A 12652-nucleotide genomic window follows, 5' to 3' on the forward strand; every position below is an offset into this window, starting at 1 on the left:
TGTATACATATAAATTTGTATATATATGTATGTATATATTACCACTGAACTGTACACTCAAAAATGGTAAAGACGGACCGGGCGCAGTGGTCCATGCCTGTAATCTCAGCACTTTGGGAGGCCAAGGCAGGTGGATCATGAGGTCAGCAGTTCGAGACCAGCCTGACCAACGTGGTGAAACCCTGTCTCTACTAAAAATACAAAAAATTAGCCAGGCGTGGTGGCAGGTGCCTGTAATCCCAGCTACTTGGGAGGTTTGGGCAGGAGAATTGCTTGAACCTGGGGGGCGGAGGTTGCAGTGAGCCAAAATCCTACCACTGCACTCCATCCTGGATGATGGAGCGAGACTCCATCTCAAGGAAAAAAAAAAAAGTAAAGACGGTAAATTACATATGTATATTTTACTTTAATAAAAATAAATTTAAAAAATATTCAGTAGGCCGGGTGCAGTGGCTCACGCCTGTGATCCCAGCACTTTGGGAGGCAGAAGCGGGTGGATCACAAGGTCAGGAGATCGAGACCATCCTGGCTAACACAGTGAAACCCCGTCTGTACTAAAAAAATACAAAGAATTAGCCAGGCGTGGTGGCAGGCACCTGTAGTCCCAGCTACTTTGGAGGCTGAGGCAGGAGAATGGTGTGAACCCAGGGGGCGGAGCTTGCAGTGAGCAGAGATCAGGGGCCACTGCACTCCAGCCTGGGCGACAGAGCAAGACTCTGTCTCAAAAAAAAAAAAAAAAAAAAATTCAGTACACTATCTAAAAAAACTAGAGATAGGTATTGATTCATATGTAAAAGTCTTCCAAGATTTACAAATACAATGAAAAAAAAATACCCTTGAATTAAGTGTAGAACTCACTGACAATGTTTCAAAGGATGTGAGGGATGAACTAAAATTTGGACAGTACATGGTGTTCCTGTGTACTTGGAACAGAGGGAGAAAATCTGGGCTGGAAATATTGTTATAGGAGTTAGCACATGAAGGTGACAACTAAATTATTTGGAGTAGATGGAGTCACTAGCACATGTGAATAGTTTTAGAATGACATGACCCAAGATAGAACTTTGGAGAGCCCCCAAATTTAAATAAAATCAGTATAAGAGAAGAGGAAGAAACCAAATGGTATACTAGTCTAAATTGTTTCTTAGTGACAAAAGAATAACCTGAATATTAGATTAGCTGCCTATATGCTCTCTAAATCAATTTCATTCAACATGCAACAGTACTATTGTTTTATGCTCCTTCACAGAGGAAATTCTGGAAAGAGCACATGGGGTTCCTTGCCTTTTCATCTGTATTCCTTGTTCTCCTGGAAATCCATTATAAATATTTTCCACCATTAGTATGCTTCCTAAATTTGCCAATGTCTAAACATTATTTCAACTGTCTCTTAGCTACATTCAAGAAAGCCTAGAAACCAGGTGTAAAATGTCAAGGAGAATAGTGTTATATGCATAAGTCTTGCTTAGAATTTATCAGATACTTACGTGATAAATGAAATTTTAATGCATAATCCCATTTTACTAATAATTTAAAGGTAAGACTATTTATAATTTTTTTCATTTCATTTAGAATATATAACATCTCCCTCATATATAGTAGGAATATAATGACTGTTTTTTGAAAGAAAAAGAAGGAAGAAAAGTAACAAGGAAGAAAGAGAGAAAAGAGGAAATGGATACCAGTTTACTCAAATGTTCAACAACTTGCTTCCAGCTTTACATTTGTAGGACTTAGAAATGTCCATTACAATTTGTCACTATAAGAATGTTACTTAATTTACTAAAAGATAAAAAAAAACTTCAATAAAATAAAATGGGAAGAATGAGACTGAAGAAGACTGAGGAGGTAATTGTGTGGAAAAAGTAGTTATGAATATAGATTTTTCTTTTCTGAATAAAAAGAGAAAAACCTTGCCTCAGTGAAAATGTCACCAAGATATTTATTTAAATAGAATGGAATTGGCATAGAAACACGTTTGCATTAAATAGGCTTTAGAATTTTGCAAATAGAAATGGCAGAAAAGGAACATAGCTTGTAAAAAAATTTCGCATATCAATTATTCTGCATTTAGCCTGTGGGAAAAGAGAAAAAGAGAGAAAGGAGAATTCTGCAAGTGTAGAAATAATTACGGGGATATTAGGTGCCAGTGAACCCAAGAGGGCTGATTTAAAATTTGCTGGGTCCCTCGTGGTTTTGGCTATCAACTAGGAAATCCCTCATTTCGTGCTCATAACTCCTCCTACTTCTCCACACATTCATAAAGGAACATTAAATTGGTGGCTAGCCACTTTTTTCTCCAATTTGAGCTCAATAAATTCATCCCGTGTTTCAGAATGCTACAGACCTCACTATGAGTTTTACTGGGGGATGAGCACACAAAGATGGTCTCAGACAGACTTGCGGAAGAAGAAGAAGAGTGTCCGTGTTAGAGATAAATGAAAAGTGTAAAAAGTCATCTGCAAAATGTCCACAGTGTATTATATTGGCACATATCCTGGCACCAAACAGAGTAAAATTTATGACATTAGCTGGATGCTGTTACACAGAGTGCAGACAGAAAGTAGAGCCATCACAGAACCCACAAATTAAGGGAATGAAGCTGGAATCCTTGGAGAAGAAAAATTGGTGAGTGATGAATGAAAAGTGTTATGAAAAATGGACAATATTCTTCAGATATCTGGTAAGAGCAAAACCAGCTCTCAATAATAATTGAGGAGTAAGTCTCACAAATTCCAAGTTTCCTCCCCATAATTTAAGGACCAACTTCTCCAATAACAATCACTCTATCCAACTAACCAGGAACTTACATACACCACCACCTGCAACCCTGCTATCTGTGCCTGTCGGGTAGTACTCACATGTCAGCTCCTTAGTCTTGAATAAGTCAGACATTGTGATTGCCCTTAAAGGATTCTTATTCTAATTGTGATTATCTTTGGAGAAGAAAAAATTTGCCCCTATTAGAAAAAGCCAGTGACTTATGGATGGGAGTGTCATAAAACTAAGCATTGGGGATAAAATCTGTGGAAATCACAGTATTTAATTGACCTACTAGTTTATGGTAAATGTATGTTAGCTGATACAGCCTCCCTGTCATGAAATGTCCTCTGCTGATTTGGTTCTTTCATTTGAAGTTTAGCAGCAGTTGAACATTTGTTGTTGAACGTTTGAGTAAACTTGTATCCATTTCCTCTTTTCTCTTTCTTCCTTGTTACCTTCCTTCTTTTTCTTTCAAAAAAAAAAAAAAAAAACAGCTGCTTTTTCTTTCAAAGAACAGCTACTTCCTGAATTTCCAGCATATTGGTGACATGAAGTATACGGTTAGCTGATTGATGAGCTTGCTGAGATAAAGCAACTTTATTGAAATGTCTAGGAAAGAATGAAGTAACAACTCTACTTTTCACTGAATCACAAACATTTCTCTAATGTATAGCTTAAAATGTACTGATTGAAAATATGTAATTTTTAGAAAATAACTATTTTGATCAGAGAACTTTTATATAAAGCATAAGAGCCCACGTTTTTCAGAAAATTCAGTCATCGGCGAAACTGAAAATGCCTAAATTTTCTTTGGTTATTCATAGTGCTTTTCTCAATTTTAGTATCCCCAAGTTTGTCCTGTCTTCCCTGTCTAGTTCTACCTTTGACTTCTTCTAAGAAATCTGTCCTTTAGCTTTTTTATTTTTACTAATTTCTTATGTCAAAGCTCACAAAAATTATATAAGCATCTCACCTATATTTCATTAAGAACTAATGAGCCTTTATTTGGCTATATTATGCTAATTATAACTCTGAACAGTTTAAAACCAGGAAACTGGACTCTATTCTGACTAAATGATTCATTTGCCCATTATTCAGTATCTGTGGTTTATCAGGAGCAAGTTCTCTTGCTGTAGGCATTGCTGCTGCTCATCTTGTCCCTTAGCAGTTCCTTCTCTCTAGATATCCTATAAAGTGTATTAAATTTTTAAACTCACAACATTTCAAGAGTTTTAGCTGTTTAAAATATATAGGAAAAAATATAATTCCCTTTAACTTTAAAGAAATCTAAAAAGCAACCAGGAGCTTTGGCCCAGATTTGTCAAAAGTATAAAGATTTCAATTCTTTCTAAAGCATTCTCTTTACATTCTTCAGAATATAAAAAGAAATATATTATATTCTTGGGTGTCAATTATTCCTACCTCTATTCTCTTTCATTGGGAATCTTTTACACCAATGTACTGGTCAGAGTCTGTTGATTTGCTTGTCTAAAATGTTCTTAACTTAAAGAAAATTGGAAATAAATACTAGAGGAATAGCTGAAATGTGAAATGTGGAGAGGTTTATTAAACTCATTAAAATGCAATATCCAATAAAAATAAACTTCTATTTTTTTTTTGTCCCCAGGTCTGGAAACAAAGAACAGACCGGCCAGTGGTCCAATCCCCTGTCCAGGTGATTTTGCTGGTTCTAATGTATTTGGATTGCCATGCACATAACATCCTATTATGGCACAGTGCCTGTGAATGCCCTACCTGAAAACAGTGATGTATCTCCATGAATCCATCTTTTCCTTTCAAAACTGTGAATAAGACGGATGATTTTAGAGTTCTACCCAAATCAGACAGACTCAATATAATGAGTTTAGAGAAAATCAGAAAGCAGAAGAGGAACAGTAACACTGACTGAGAAACTTCTTTTGTTTGCATCAGGAGGCCCAAGGACACTATGTCCATTTCCAACATCACAGTCTACATGCCCTCTGTGTTGACACTAATAGGGATCCCAGGCCTAGGATCTGTGCAGTGCTGGATTGGGATTCCATTCTGTGCCATTTATCTCATTGCTATGATTGGAAATTCCTTGCTTCTGATCATCATCAAATCTGAGCACAGTCTCCATGAGCCCTTGTACATTTTCTTAGGCATGCTAGGAGCCACAGACATTGCACTTGCTAGCAGCATTATGCCCAAGATGCTTGGAATATTCTGGTTTAATGTGCCTGAAATCTATTTTGATTCCTGCTTGCTTCAAATGTGGTTCATCCACACATTTCAGGGTATAGAGTCCGGCATCCTCGTGGCCATGGCCCTGGACCGTTATGTGGCCATCTGTTATCCACTAAGACATGCCAACATCTTCACCCACCAGCTTGTCATTCAGATAGGAACTATGGTCATACTCAGGGCTGCTATTCTTGTAGCCCCATGCCTAGTACTGATAAAGTGCCGGTTTCAATTTTATCACACAACAGTCATCTCCCACTCCTACTGTAAGCATATGGCCATTGTGAAACTAGCGGCAGCAAATGTTCAAGTCAACAAAATCTATGGTTTGTTTGTGGCCTTCACTGTTGGAGGATTTGACCTCACATTCATCACATTGTCCTACATCCAGATATTTATCACAGTTTTTCGTTTGCCCCAGAAGGAGGCTAGGTTTAAAGCATTCAATACCTGCATTGCTCACATCTGTGTCTTCCTCCAGTTCTACCTCCTTGCCTTCTTCTCCTTCTTCACACATAGGTTTGGGTCTCACATCCCCCCTTATATCCATATTCTCTTCTTTTCTAGCATTTACTTGCTGGTCCCTCCATTTCTCAATCCACTTGTCTATGGCGCAAAGACCACACAGATTCGCATCCATGTGGTGAAAATGTTCTGTTCATGAAATCCACCTTAATTAATGCCTACATGCTTTTTTCTTTTGCAATAGTAACCGTATCAAAACAAAACAAAAACACATATTATTTGAGATGCTGGGTTTGTGAAATCTGCCAGCATAATAGCTGGTTTTAGATCATCATAGCTCATATCAATCAATGGGGTTGTGAATTCTACCTGACTAATGAAAGTGAGAAGTGTGAAATGCCAGGAAAAATAAAATGAGTGAAGTAGTGAATATGTATTGTTTATTTTTTCTTTTATTCTTTAGTCCCTGGTTGAGTTATTCCTCTAAGAATGTTTCTCCAGGAGGATTTATAAATTATGCCTTTGTCACTGAATTTAAATGCACCTAAGGCTTGTTGTTCTGAAACGTCCAGGTACTCAATGAAAACAAGTTGTAGACTCTCATTTTCTCTATCATCCTTGCCTTAAAAAAAATCAAAGGAAGTACATGTTAACTGTGTTCTTGTCAAAGAAAACATTATGAATATCAAGAGACAATAAAGTCTAAAAATTTAAATACATTTTCAGAGTCATACAGGGAATTACAGGCACAAAAATTAGAACCAGATGTTCCATTTGACACATCAATGTTGTTGTTGGTTTTTTTTTTGCTAACCCCAAAATTTACTTCTTTATTAATTCATCATTTTATCAAAAACCTACAATATTAAAAATACTATACTACAGAATCGTGACATAATAGTAAATTTGGCACAGTGAATAATTCTCATGAGTTTGTACCTATGTAATTCTGGAAAAGAGAGACTGAAAGGAAGAGAGGTGGGGGATGGGCAGGCAGGGGAAAGAAGAGAGAAATAACAAGTGTACACATAGGATGTGGAGTTCAGAGAGAATGAAGCATTGAATCTAACTGAAGCAGGGGAGTTGCATTTATTGTATTTTGTTTTTTTGGTTAGGTAGTTACCTCTGATTCTTGAGGAATGATGGATGAGTAGCCAAGTAAGAAAGAACACATCATGCCAAGTAGATAGTAGAGGAGATTTAAACTAGATAATGTAGTTTAAGGTAACTCTAGTTTTTTCAATATGGTATGAGTGCAAGGTAGAACTTAGGGAGACAAGGAAAATATGAATATCAAAAATGGCTATTAATATTGTGCAGAGTTTCTGGACTTTATTCCAAAAGCTACAATGTGCCATTGGAGAGTATTCATTTGTTTGCTTGTGTTCTACAAGTAAGACAAGTGTGTGTGTATGTGTGTGTGTGTGTGTGTGTGTGTGTGTGTGTGTATGTGTGTGTGTCTGCTTGGGCATATGGCAGCATACCACACAGCAAATATAAATGAGTCCAGGGCTATTGTGTTAGTGAAGAGGAGGAATATATTGTCTAAAATTAGTGGCATAAGAACTTATGGCTAGTTAATTGTTCTTGAAAAACCTCAGGTCATAGATCATTTTTTTCAAGGTTATGGAAAATATTCACATATGGGCAGATGTCCATACTTTGATTTACCAGATTAAAACCACTGCAAATATAAGAAATATTGGATTGCTTGTCATACACCTACCTGGTGGATCCTCTGGCTTCACGGATTAGGATTTAGCAGCTATCCATGGCTGTTGAGAATGATTATAGAGGCTATCTTAAGGGATCTTTTGAGACTGTTTCAAGTTTCAATATTTACTAGAGCTAATTTTATTGGATTACCAATAGGGATGGTTTTTCTTAAGTAACATAATTTTCTCAAAAATAAAATAGCCTCTGATGTTATTTCTTAATATTTTAGCCAGAATTCAGCAAACTTTTACATAAATGGCCAAATAATACATAGCTTAGGCTTTATGGAAAAAGAGGCAAATTCAAGAATATCATATAGGCATTAATATAACAAGATAGAAAAATGTATGTCCACAAATAATTTTTATGAAATTCAAACAATATTAACAACAATAATAAATGCATTGTCTTTAATTAAAGAAGGTTTACTAATTAAAATAATAGAATCCATTTTTTTTTCTACAGAGTAACAAAGTGTAGCTGAAAGTTAGAGTTTCCCCATCACCGAATTGATTACAAATGTTCATCTGTAAAAATCATTCTTAACTAGTGAGCTATAGAAAACAGGAAGTAGGCCAGGTTTGGGATGTTTAACAATTACCACTTTAAGCAGCACCATCAAAAATATGTGGTAATATAGGTCCAACAAAGAGACACAATGTGAAACTACAACATATTTGCACCATTTCCGAATTTTAATATCTTATAAAATATGTAGTCCAGAGTTCATGTTGTTTAATTACTGTAGTCTTCAAATTTCAGGGTCAGTCCCAAGCTGAGACTTACTAATAGAAAACAGAAGAAACAAATGGGTCATTACAAGGAAAAGAGGATAACCAGGACCCTCTAACCTCCCACACACTTGGACTGGGACAATTATTGAAAAAAAATCTTAAACATAAAATTGCTTGAAAGATAATAATTTTTTTTGTAAGGATAATTTTCAAGAAAGGTTTCTGGAAATCACAAAATTAACTTCCAGGAGATTACATCAATTTCAACAATGACTAAAATAATGTTTGCCTAAATTCTTAACAACACTAGTTATTACTGATATTTACCTTTGACAGTTTGATAGGTGAAATATGATTCTCTTTATAATTAGCATTTAACAGAGAAATATTTGTGCTGCTATCTTCTTTTCCGTTTGTACATTCTTTATGTGAAGTACTTCATTGTTTCCTTTGTTCATTTTTCTAATTTGTGTCCATTTATTTTCTGCTTGAGTTTAAAATTTGATGAGTAAATATTGAATTATTTCCAAGGGCTTCATTGCTCAGGACTTTACCAGACGATTTCCAATAGGCTATTGGTATTTTCTAGTAGAAGTGACTTCAGGCATAAAGAAGAAAAGAAAAAGAAAAGTAAAAAGTCTTAATATTGGAGACCTTTGACCTATTAGAAGCAGAACACTTGGTGAAAAAAAAAAAAAATGCTCTCAGGCCAGGCGCGGTGGCTCACGCCTGTAATCCCAGCACTTTGGGAGACGGAGGTGGGTGGATCATGAGGTCAGGAGTTCAAGACCAGCCTGGCCAAGATGGTGAAACCCCGTCTCTACCAAAAATACAAAAAATTAGACGGGCGTGGTGGCGGGTGCCTGTAATCCCAGCTACTCGGGAGGCTGAGGTAGGAGAATCGCTTGAACTCAGAGGGCGGAGCTTGCAGTGAGCCAAGATCGTGCCACTGCACTCCAGCCTGGGAGACATAGTGAGACACTGTCTCAAAAAAAAAATGATTTCAGGAACGGACCCTTCTAGCTTTTTGCAGCTCTTCATTTAAATGTTCAATTTGGGAAAAATAACTACAACATTTGGCTCATTTCCACTCTTCTTGGTAGAGAACTGTCCTTTGGCAACAAGCCTTCTATGCTGATATTCCTAAGTGGTCTCCATTTCAATGTGAGAATACATCAGTATTACCCTCAATTAATTGTTAAGTGGATGACCTTTTGAGATTTGGTTAGCAGTCCTATTTGGCTTTAATACTAAGCTGTATGCCTGTATTTAAACATTATTAAAAATGCAAGTGATTCCCAGCTACTTGGGAGGCTAAGGCAGGAGAATCGCTTGAACCCAGGAGGCGGAAGTTGAACTGAGCCGAGATGTCTCCACTGCACTCCAGCCTGGGCGACAGAGCGAGACCCCGTCTCCAAAAAAAAAAAAACGCAGGTGATATTTTGTCCTACCACATCTATTTATAATTTCTAAAACTGCTCAGAATTTGTATTAATTGTTCTTCGTGGTACAAAACCAATAGGTTATGCATACATATATGTATATACACATACATGCAGATATGTATACCTACACATATATATCTGTATCTATGTATCTATATGAGATAGGTTAATTTTAAGAACCTGACTCATACAGTTATGAAGGCTGGCAAATCCAAAATCTGCAGGGAGAGCCTATAGGCTGGAGACTCAGGGAAGAGCCAGTGTTGTAATTTAAGTCCAAAGGCAGTCTCCTGGCAGAATTCTCTCTTGATTGGGGCAGGTCAGTCTTTTGTTCTATCCAGGCCTTCAACTGCTTGGAAGATATATTATAAAGGACAATATGCTTTACTCAAAGTTTATTAATATAAATACCAGTCTCATCCAGAAATACCCACACAGAAACATCCAGAATAATAATATCTGACCAGAATCTGCGCATTGTGCCCCAATCAAATTGACACATACAACTATTCAGTATAAAAAAACCAAGGCAGAGAGCAGGTAACTACAGCACCTCCCCACACCAGAGACTCAACATCATGGTTTACAAGTTACTAAAGAAAGAATATTGGGACAAAATAAAGCTTGTAGGAATTCATCCACATTCAACCATTGATGTGCTAATCTCAGTGTTGTAAAGCTATCAATTCTCCTTAAATTTAATCTGGAAATGTAGAGTAATCTCAAGCAGAATGCTGTCAGACTTTTCTGGCATAAGTGCTAATGCTTTAAAAAAACGATATTTAATTAAAGAAGTAAAAACTGAAAGTGAAATGTGTGATAGAGTTCTCATAAATACCTCTGCCCCATATTCTAAGATTTCGGTTTTAGATGATGACTCTCTAAAGAGTCCAAGATAGGAACAGGGTACAGTAACTGTTGTCCCCTCCATGCAAGGTCTGAGACTAACATACACAATGGCAATTGCGCAACCTTTATTTGTAGTGAACACAACTTTTTAACATGAAAAATCCTAAGGAATATACAAATACAACAGATATCATGAATTAGTAAGTGAATTTAGCAAGTTTTAATGTATGAAGTCTACATAAAAATTGTTTGTAAATCTACATACTGGAATCCAACAATTAGAAAATAACAATAGTTTGCCATAAAGTGTAAAAACATGATACATAATTTATATTTATGCATACAATACAAGAATTTTACACTGATAATTACAAAACATTGTTGAAAGAAAGGCAAAATCTAAAGAAATAGAGAGCTGTGCCATATTCATCGATTGGAAATCTCATTATTGTTAAAATGTTAATGTCCTTAAAGTCATCTAAAGATTCAAAGCAATCCCAAATATAATCATAACAACCTTTTGTTTGCCATGAATTGAGAAGGTAATTTTATATTTTACATGGCAATTCAAAGGACCTACAGCCAAATCAATCTCAAAATAAAGAATAAATGTTGATTACTGACAATACCTGACATCAAGACTTACTACAAAATTCTAATAATAAAGACAGTGTGATATCAGCATGAGGACAGCTAATGAAACACAACAAACAGCCTGAAGTAAGCCCACATTTGTACAATCCATTGATTTTTATACAAAGGTATCAAAGCAATTCAATGGAAAATAGCCTTTTAAACAAAATTAGATATTCATATATATTTTACAAATATATACGTTCAATCTAAAACTTTATTTAATACCACACAAAATATAGGATGTATATTTATGGGATAATATAGAAGTAAAAAATAAGGCTTCTAGGAAGAAAAAATCAGAATACCTTAATATATTGAGGACTGGCAAAGATTTCCTTCTTACGACACAGAAAGCAACAAGATATAATCTTATCAACAATTTTGACTGCAGCAAAAGTATACTGCTAAGAAAATTAACAAGCAATACACAGACTAAAATCATGCAAAAAAACTTAAATCTGAATTATATAAGTATTTTTTAAATTTTATATAAATAACTCTTATAACTCCATGTAAAAGACAAAAATGTGCAAAACATTTTACCAGACACTTCATAAAGCAATAAACTAATAAGCTATGCAAAAGTATGGATCATAATTTAGAAAAAAAAAAAACTTTTTAGTGAGTAAAACTGATTAGTTCGTATTTTAGTATTCTATTTATATGATATTCTAGTGTGTCCGGAATTGGTGGGTTCTTGGTCTCACTGACTTCAAGAATGAAGCCCCAGACCCTTGTGGTGAGTGTGACAGTTCTTAAAGGCGGTGTGTCCAGAGTTTGTTCCTTCTGATGTTCAGATGTGTTCGGAGTTTCTTCCTTCTGGTGGGTTCGTGGTCTTGCTGGCTCAGGAGTGAAGCTGCAGACCTTCGCCTGAGTGTTACAGCTCTTGAGGCGACGCGTCTGGAGTTGTTCGTTCCTCCCAGTGGGTTTGTGGTCTCCCTGGCTTCAGGAGTGAAGCTGCAGACCTTTGCAGTGAGCGTTACAGCTCATAAAGGCAGTGTGGACCCAAAGAGTGAGCAGCAGCAAGATTTATTGCAAAGAGAGAAAGAACAAAGCTTCCACAGTGTGGAAAGGGACCCCAGCGGGTTGCCACTGCTGGCTGGGGCAGCCTGCTTCTATTCTCTTATCTGGCCCCACCCACATCCTGCTGATTGGTAGAGCCCAGTGGTCTGTTTTGACAGGGCGCTGATTGGTGCGTTTACAATCCCTGAGCTAGACACAAAGGTTCTCCAGGTCCCCACCAGATTAGCTAGATACAGTGTGTCGGCTAGTGCATTCACAAATCCTGAGCTAGACACAGGGTGCTGATTGGTGTGTTTACAAACCTTGAGCTAGATACAGAGTGCCGATTGGTGTATTTACAATCCCTGAGCTAGACATAAAGGTTCTCCACATCCGGACCAGACTCAGGAGTTCAGCTGGCTTCACCCAGTGGATTCCGCACTGGGCCTGCAGGTGGAGCTGCCTGCCAGTCCCGCGCCATGCACCCGCACTCCTCAGCCCTTGGGTGGTCGATGGAACTGGGCGCCGTGGAGCAAGGGGCGGAGCTCGTCGGGGAGGCTCCGGCAGCACAGGAGCCCAAGGGCAGTGTGGGGAGGCTTAGGCATGGCGGGCTGCAGGTCCGGAGCCCTGCCCCACGGGAAGGCAGCTAAGGTCCGGCGAGAAATTGAGCACAGCAGCTCTGGCGCAGGTGCTAAGCCCCTTACTGCCCGGGCCACCCCACCGGCGGTTTGGAGTGCGGGGTCCGCCCAGCCCACGCCCACCCGGAACTCGCGCTGGCCCGCAAGCACTGCGCGCAGCCCCGGTTGCCGCCCGCGC

General features: G+C 37.7%; 1 protein-coding gene across 1 annotated transcript; it reads left to right on the forward strand.

Moving 5' to 3' along the window:
- Positions 1 to 2316: 2316 nt before the first annotated feature.
- LOC116477350 (olfactory receptor 52A1) lies at positions 2317 to 10307 on the forward strand. Its single transcript, XM_058446987.1, has 2 exons — positions 2317 to 2628; positions 4391 to 10307. The coding sequence occupies exon 2, from the start codon at positions 4712 to 4714 to the stop codon at positions 5651 to 5653; it is 942 nt and encodes a 313-aa protein (XP_058302970.1). The 5' UTR covers positions 2317 to 2628; positions 4391 to 4711; the 3' UTR covers positions 5654 to 10307.
- The last annotated feature ends 2345 nt before the right edge of the window (positions 10308 to 12652 follow it).

Source organism: Hylobates moloch, unplaced genomic scaffold (assembly GCF_009828535.3).
Source record: "Hylobates moloch isolate HMO894 unplaced genomic scaffold, HMol_V3 SCAFFOLD_11, whole genome shotgun sequence".
Classification (NCBI taxonomy): domain Eukaryota; kingdom Metazoa; phylum Chordata; class Mammalia; order Primates; family Hylobatidae; genus Hylobates; species Hylobates moloch.

What these genes read in the sequence shown, in the direction of transcription:
- LOC116477350 (XM_058446987.1), top strand. Translation starts at nt 4,712, where the DNA reads ATGTCCATTTCCAACATCACAGTCTACATGCCCTCTGTGTTGACACTA.